General features: G+C 37.0%; 1 protein-coding gene across 5 annotated transcripts in view; it reads right to left on the bottom strand.

Moving 5' to 3' along the window:
* Positions 1 to 1,412: 1,412 nt before the first annotated feature.
* The window catches only part of prkcaa (protein kinase C, alpha, a), a 247,631-nt gene continuing 240,305 nt past the window's right edge, over positions 1,413 to 8,738 (bottom strand). The window contains exons 17-19 of one of the 5 annotated variants that reach the window (XR_007439091.1): positions 4,619 to 8,101; positions 4,495 to 4,556; positions 1,413 to 4,432 (exon numbers count right to left, since the gene is read on the bottom strand). Coding sequence is in view for 1 of the 5 variants with exons in the window: in XM_049479124.1 (XP_049335081.1) it covers positions 7,937 to 8,101 (165 nt within the window). In the remaining 4 variants the exon portion in view is untranslated. Of the gene's footprint in view, positions 8,102 to 8,738 lie in introns of all 5 variants that reach the window. The other 4 variants (XR_007439089.1, XR_007439090.1, XR_007439092.1 and 1 more) reach the window with 4 other exon arrangements.

Genomic DNA, 8,738 nt, shown 5'->3' with positions numbered 1-8,738 from the left:
GGTGTCTCTTTACATTTCATAGTTATTCGTGCGCATCTCACAATATCCAGCTTTTGCTAAAACCTCATTTATTTGTTATATTAATTCACTAGACCACGTTAAATGAATGTTCAACTAAAGGTGAAATAAGGTGTTTAAAAACTTGTTAAAAATACACTACAATGCAGGAAATGCCATCTAATTAATTTAAAGAAATTTACCCAGTGTGCCCCCCATATTAAACATGTTTCTGATGCCCCTGGTGCAACTATGCATCCCTTTGACTGTCTGGACTGCCAGAAAACCACATAGGATTAGCATTTTTCAAACCACATTTGGAGGTGGTCTGAAATGCAATTACAATCCTATTTAAACAGATATGTTCTCAGTCTGGATGCTTTGGATGTGCAACTTAGATCTCAGTGTAATTTTTTTTCATCACTCATAATGCAACAAACAACCTTATCAAAGTGCTCTTCTTGGAGGTCCAAGAGCACTAAAGGTTAGTTACTGATGCCAACAAGGTTTTTCACACTATCAAAAATCATCTGTCTGTGTATTATGTAGACAACCCAAAAATTGGAATTTGGTCTGTCCGTCTGAACATAGCCCTACAAATATGGTCATAAAGCTGATATGTATTCAGTTCATGGTTAATACGAATATGAGAATGAATACAGCTCTGGAAAAAATTAAGAGACCACTTCAGTTTCTGAATCAGTTTCTCTGATTTTGCTATGTATGTTTATGTTTGAGTAAAATGAAAATTATTGTTTAATTCTATAAACTACGGACAATATTTTTTCTTTTTTCTTTTAGAGCATTTATTTGCAGAAAATAAGAAGTGGCTGAAATAACAAAAAAGATGCAGAGCTTTCAGACCTTAAATAATGCAAAGAAAACAAGTTAATATTCATAGTTTTAAGAGCTCAGAAATCAATATTTGGTGGCATAACCCTGGTTTTATTCACAGTTTTCATGCATATTGTCATGTTCTTCTCCACCAGTCTTACACACTTCTTTTTGGATAACTTTACACCAAAAATTCAAGCAGTTCAGCTTGGTTTGATGGCTTGTGATCATCTATCTTTCTTTTTATTGTATTCCAGAGGTTTTCAATTTGTTAAAATAAAAAAAAACTCATTTTTTTACAGAGCTGTATTGAGCAACCCATGGTACTATGTTTGTGGTATCCACATAATTCAATTTGCCTGCTGTCTAATCATAGCCTAAGTGATTCAAATCTGATTTGAAAGGACCAGATCTGATTTGTTTGTCACATAAAACAAATCAGATTTAAGTCACTTCAGCCTAGTTATGTAAATGTAGAATTAATAGTTACTTAATTATTAGATTGAGAAACTAAAATCCATACTGAAAAAATTAACCTGAGCCAGAGACAGAGAAATACAGAGAGAGCAAGTGAAAATGGTGTTTTATTTCTCTTACTTTATTTGCAGTATCATACATTAGGTACAAATGACGTCAGTTACATGGTAAAAGCATGGACTCAGTTAGGAAAACAGACTAACAGACACCATAACAAAATACAGTGGAGCAGATCTCTCACAGGCTATGGGCTCCTACATCAGTATGTCCAGGGACAGAAACAGAGATATAAGCGATCTAAGGCCTTCTGTTGATCCTGTGCTGGAAATTAAAGGAAATAAACCAATCTACCTCCTTGGAGTTCAACAGAACACAAACACACACACAGGAGGAAAAAAAGAAAAAAAAACTAAACAAAAGGAAGAGAAAAAGACAAGCCATTAAAGGAAGAAATCCACCCTCAGTTCTTGAGGGTCAGTTCATAGATTTGCAGTCAAGTGTGTTGATTACGCAGCTAAACAACCAAGCAAATGAAAAGCAGGTGAGGAAGTTTAGCTGAGGGTTATTTTGATATATGATTGTACGACTGTGCCTGGTGGTTTGTATCGGCTAGGAAAAGTGACAAAAAAAAGTGACTGTCCAGTATCGATTTTCCGATTAGAGTCGGCCTGTCAGGAAAGCTGAATGTGTTGTTTCAGTGAGATGGCTGGGACAAGAGAGACATAAGAGACAAGAGACAGAGAGTGGGGGAGAGAGTAGAGAGAATGAGAAAGTTAGTGAGAGAGAGAGAGAGAGAGAGAGAGAGAGAGAGAGAGAGAAAGAGAGACAAGGTAAAAAAAAAACATAGGGGCAAGTTTTCCAGACAGGGATTAATCCTAATCTTGGACTACAAAGCATTTTGAATAGAAATTCTCTATTAAAAAGGAAAATATAGAAGTGGTGTGGGTGAGAGACATTGAGAGACTGAACTGAACTGAGAGAGAGAGAGATAAGTGAGAAACACTGAGAAACTGAACTAAGAGAAAGAGAGAATGAGAAAGCTGAGAGATAAAAGAGAGTGAAGAAGATAAAATATAGAGAAAGAAAAAGCAGAAATAAAACAGACAGAATGAGAAAAAATACAGAGAATGTAAGAAAATATATAAAGAATATGAGAGATAGTGAACAAGTGAGTCAGAGAGAGAGAATGAAAGAAAAATGTTTATTGCCAGAAGGCTGTTGTGAGAAATGGCCAGAGGGGAGAGAGAAAGAGAGAGAGAAAGAGAGAGATACTTATGAAAGACAGGGAAGAAGCCTGGGGCAAAAATATAAGCCCTAGTATTAATCCACACACACATCCACACACCAGGATTTATGCATTTTTCATCAGAGGCACAGGGATGGTCTGATTGCTAGGTAAGGCAAAATGGGGATAAAATGGTCAAGCAGAGGAAGCAACTGTGAAAAGAATCAGAAAGAAGTGGAGAATCTGGCCTGTAAGACTAGACTGGGCCAGAAAAAATCAGGCTTTTTAGACCAGGCATGTTAGACCAGGCCAGAAAGGCTAGGAACATCAGACCAGGCAATGGAGTACAGGTTTCCTAGACCAGGATCGTGACCCAGGCCAGATAATGCAGGTTTGTAAGACCAGGCCAGAAAGACCATGCTCATTAGACTAGAGTAGAGAAACAAGGATCACTAGACTCTAGCGGCTCCTAAACTGTGGAATGACCTACCACTATATGTCAGACAGACTCCGTCACTGTCCACTTTTAAAACCAGGCGAAAGACTCATTTTTATTTCTTGGCTTTTAACCCAATTTGAGACTTTGTTCTTGTTTTAGTTCTTTATTTTTACCTATTTTATTTTACTGTTTTAATTTTGCTTTACTTGTCTTTACTTTACTTAATTTGCTATGTACAACATTTTGTTGCGTCTGTTGTTGTTTTTAAAGTGCTCTATAAATAAAGTTGAGTTGAGTTGAGATGAGTTGAGACCAGGACAAAGAGTCCAGGTTTGTAAGTTAGATCAGGCTAGAGAGACCAGGCTTGTTATACCAGAGTAAAGAGAACAGGCCAGAGAACAAGGCCAGAACAACTAGGGCTGTAAGACCAGGCCAGAGAGGCCAGGCATGTGGCACCAAGAGACAGATCTTGGGTCAGTCTACCACACACTGCGAAAGTGTAAAGTCTACTGTATGTATTTTGGTGAAGACGACACAGTTAGTGCAACACTGCTATCATCGGGTTCTGTCTGGCACTGGCTTGGCACAGAAGAAGTGTCTACAGTGGTGATGAATGGAACCAGACCTCTAAAAAGTTTAAAGACTTTAAAAGCCAAACCACAGAAAGTTATTACAACAAATAAATTGGTTATGACACTGATTTACCAGTTTTAAAAAGTTTTGGGTCTACAAATTAGCAAATTAGCTAAACGTCTCTTTAAATAATAGGACTTTGCAGATGTAACTTTATGTACGTGTTTTTTCTTAAAATGATACATTTTCAATTAAATTACTATAAGCAGATTTTTTTGGGGGGACTTTTTTTTGGCTCATTTGTCATAAAACTGTAAAGGTTTTCACATGTTGTAATTATGGATAGCAGAAATACATGATATGTTCTCTTGGTAAGTAATGAAATATTCATATTTTTAAATCACCTACTTTAACACACAACTACAGTAGTTGCATAAAACCCGACTAAATATATTATAGAGCTGAACAGTATACTGTTTCTTAATCATCATTTTTCCCCATCCGTTTTATCTGTAGTAGACTAAAAGGAGCTGTATGATCAATGGAAAACAAGTCATTTCCTACAGGACTATCTGTAGGAGACCTATAGGAGCTATAGATGACCAGTTATTTCCTATAGGAGTATCTGTATAAGACCCATAGGAGCTATAGGACCTATAGGAGGCCGGTAATTTCTTATAGGAGTATCTGTATAAACATATAGGAGCTATAGGGTCTATAGGAGAGCAGTTCTTTCCAGTAGTAATAGAGTATCTGTAGGGATCTATAGGAGATATGGGGCCTACAGGAGACCAGTTATTTCCTAACGGAGCATTTGTAGGAGACCTATAGGAGCTAAAGGACCTACAGGAAGCCTGTAATTTCCTATAGGAGTATCTGTAGGAGACCTATATAAGCTATAGGACCTATAGGAGGCCTGTTATTTCCTATAGGAGTATCTGTAGGAGACCTATAGAAGCTATAGGACCTATAGGAGGCCTGTTATTTCCTATAGGAGTATCTGTAGGAGACCTATAGAAGCTATATGACCTATAGGAGGTCTGTTATTACCTATAAGAGTATCTGTAGAAGACCTATAGAAGCTATAGGATTTACAGGAGGCCAATAATTACCTATATGAATCTCTGTAGGAGACCTATAGGAGGCCCGTTATTTCCTATAGGAGTATCTGTAGCCTCCTATCTAGCTGCTCCACCTTTTAGATGTGAAGTCAGAGACAATGCTACACTTGCTGTTAAGTCAAGGGGTTGTTTTTATTGTAGTTACTGGATAATTAAAGCAGTTACTCAAATCTCAACAAAAAAGCCCTAAGATCAAAAAACTGAATGGTAAATCTGGGGGTTTAAGGAGTAGAAAGTGATGACTGAAAAGGATAAATTGGTTATTGAGGATTTGAAATGGGTAGACGCAGACACACACTATTTCTACTGTAAATACTGATACTGGTGTCAAAGAAAGCGAAGCACAGAGATGGCAATGGTATTTAATTATTTTGCACTGTGACACTGAAGCTGGTACCTAATATATAAAGATGAAATCAAACAGACAGTCCAGTTCCTGGCTCTATTCCTTGATTCAAAAATAACAATAAAAAATGTATATGATATGCATCAAAAATTAGACGTTCCCCAAAGCCTGGCAGTTTTCAATAAAGAAAAACAAACACAATAAAATATTAAAGAAAACTTTTTTTTGTAGCTGTTTTTCTTGTCACATTACGTCCATGCTGTAATCTGGAATGCTTTCATTTTCATGCATGCTGTATATTATATATCTAAATATATATCTAGTCGTGCACTTCCTGCCTAGTCAACAACATGCAGGCCAGGAGAGCCAAGGCAACAGCAGGACCACAGCAGCCAATCAGCTCCAACTTCACAACCACGGCATCCAATCAGCTCCTACATTGCAGCCTGTACCAGATATGATAGAGAACATGGGTATTCTGAAATTCTCTTCCAACAAATATCTATTCTGTATGTACGCTGTATGAGTTACTACTAAAGTAATATGTTTTAATAATAAGCTGTGATGTAAACCATGGTACACATAAACAAGCCATAATTACAATTACAGTTTGACAATTTGCACATGTATGTAATTTCTAACAGTTTCATAATTAGCATAAGAGTCCTCAAGAAGAGGCAATTAAAACACAAAAAAATTTAAGATCGAAAAGGTTACTAAAACAAAGCAAGGAACATTAAAACATCTCATAATTGCGCTATATTTCAAAGTTAACATCAGCTGATTCAATGCTGTAAAGACTTAAACCCGACAAGTAGGTTGCTTAGGTGCTCGTTCTCAGCTAAATGTCATAAAAGCACATTCAGTTGTTGTTATAAAAATCTCAACTTGCTATTCTCTTTCTTAAATAACCTATGAATATTTACAGAATTGTTAATACACTGCGATATTGCAGTGAGTGGTCACATGGTAGATCAAAAGAAAAGAAGGAAACATGACATCTTCATGAAGAAAATTTAAAATAAAAGTAGAAAGATGATTTCGGCAAGCAACACAAAGAGAACGCATCAAACAATACTCTTCAACATGGAGGAAAACATTTGAATTCAGTAGCATGCAACATCACATGTGCATGACAGATATGCAAACACTTCATTTATCAGTAATTCTTTACTTATAGAACATTTCCTGGTGTGTTCCACAAGCCCCCGTGAAAATGGATGAAATGGTATAGAAATAAAGTGGGTTTGTTTGGCTTCAGTGAAAGAGAGGAAACTGGCATTGGGTTCTTTCTATTTATCTATATATACTGTATAAGACTTTGTCAAAAGTGCCTGAATTTACTTCTTGTTTTAAACTTAAAAGTTTTAAACTCTGATAAGTAAGAGGACAGTTTAAAAGTAATAAAATAATGAAATGGTTCAGAAATGACTTTGCATGTGTGTTGCAAAGTGACCACGTCCAAGAAGCTTTCACACATTATTAGCAGTGTTAGCATGTTTAGCTTTTTTCAAGGAGTGACAAAAAGACAAAACTGAACGTTCTATTGAGAAATGAGAAAATGATGACTTCTATTGGAGTGTCATGGCAAAGTATAAAAGCAAACCAGACTTAGACCACCCACAAATGGGTGTGAATATTTTTCAATGCTGTTCAGTTAGCTTGTATGCTAGTTGGAGACCTTGGCTTTGGTGTAAGCAAAGGATCAAAATGATATTTAGAGAGTTGCTATCTAAAAAAAAAGCATTTGTCACTAATATTTAAATGTAAAGAAGAGAGTTCTATTGAAGCTGCAGACTCTAAAGCTAAAGTGTCTGCTACAGTCAAAACTCTCAGGCTCTGCTTTTATACAGAAATTAGCTTTTATCCTGTGCTAAATTACACTGTTAGTAGTATTTTGTTTAGAATAATTTGAAAAACTGGACTATAGAAGTTAGGTAACTATCAGGCAATATCTCTAAACTGTGAAATAGTAGGGTACATCAGAGAGTTTAGGTTAATGACATAGCTATCTAAGGCTAACTTGCCTTGCTTTTTATTACACTGTTTAAATTAAACACTGTTAAATTAAACACTGTAAATAATGCTTTACAGTGAAAAATCTACTGTTGCTTAATCTGAGATACATAAACTGGCCTGATATTAGGGACATTTGTAAAAAAAAAAAAACACATGATAATGCCTCTACACTTGCACAGAAAGCACCTGCCTTAAGCTGCATGTCTGAAACTAAAGTCTAAAGAAGATTCTGGGCAGGCAAAGCTTAACAATTTAAGATTAACAAAGCTTTCAACACGACTGGCCTTTTACACGAAATGGCTTTGGAACATCGAGCACAGAATTAAAACAAACACATTAAAATAAAAGACTGATGGAGGCCTGCTGGTCCATGACCCACTCTGTGCCTCCTGATTGGGAAGACTGCCATGGCTTACTTTCTAAACTCCAGGAAGCACTGTTACGGGTTTCTGCATCTGTTATGGGCTTTAATGGCAACTGTTTGGAGGAGACAGCAGGTGGTGAGATCTTGCTCGGTCAAAGCCCAGCAGCTTGAGCCAGGATGGCCTCCAAGAGCATGGATGGCTTTCCGTTCGGTGCCTGGAGCTAAATCCTCTCTAAACAAGATAATATGTGGTCGGTTTATACTGTAAACACCCATACGCCACACAACACACACCCCAAGTGCTAGATCTTTTCATTTCTTTTCTTTCTTTTTTTTTTGACATCATTAAGGTAAACTCTTTGATTGGCCTAAAACTCATTGGACGATGGACAGGAGAAGAATTCTTTAAAATCTAGAAAAAAGTAGAGTAAGGAGAAGTTTGGATTAGGAGTTTTGTACGGGACACAGGGATAACGCTAAGCATGAGGCCTTCTGGGGTTGTGTAGGTAGAGTTACTCTTGCGTCTCGCCTCGGTCCTGGCTCATGCGACGTTGGTGAGGGAGGGGTGGGCGAACTGCGGGTTGATGAAGGAGAAGCCGGCGAAGTCGGCCTGGTCGATGTTGGCAATGACGAGCTCGTCTGACGGGGTCAGCTGGGGCTGCGTACGTGTGAAGAACTTGTCGAAGTTCTCTGCATTCTTTCCACACTGCAGCGAGAGAGAGAGAGAGAGACATAGAAAAAGAGAAGGAGAAAGAGAGAGAGGAAGACAAATGAGTTTTCAATATAATCAATGCATCAAAGCAGAGGCAGTTTACAGAGTGGTAATCAATTGACGCACTGCTGAGCTAACACAAAAATCTGTAAATTCTGCTAACACAGATATTATGTCTCTATTTGCACACAGCATATTTGCCAATGTTGAAACAACACTGGGAAGAGTTGGGTGAAAAAGTAAAAATATTATACCATGATATTTAAAGACATTTTCACGAATCACAATATTTACCAATGTCCTGAAACAAAGACAAAATGCCTCAAAAGAGTGGCAGATTCATAAAACGTATTTAAGTATTTTTTCATGCATAGTGCAGTAGTTTCTATTCAGTTTTTGTTGCACATAATTTAATTAATCAGGACAAATTACACTGTCTGAAGGGTAATAATGAAATATACAGCTGGGTCAGTGTACTTTAAGTACTGATAATATCCTCCATATGCCTAAATAAAGACATCTATCTTGGTGCAATAAAATATCTGCGTAAACTGTGTAAAAATTGAACATGTACTTTGTCGATTTAACACCAACAGTGTTTAACTTTACATTTAACTGGAAAACTTTCATT

The sequence above is a fragment of the Astyanax mexicanus genome, chromosome 5 (assembly GCF_023375975.1).
Source record: "Astyanax mexicanus isolate ESR-SI-001 chromosome 5, AstMex3_surface, whole genome shotgun sequence".
NCBI classification, from domain to species: Eukaryota; Metazoa; Chordata; class Actinopteri; order Characiformes; family Acestrorhamphidae; genus Astyanax; species Astyanax mexicanus.
Note: the sequence above shows the minus strand (reverse complement) of the source record. Positions and strands in the feature narration are given on the sequence as shown.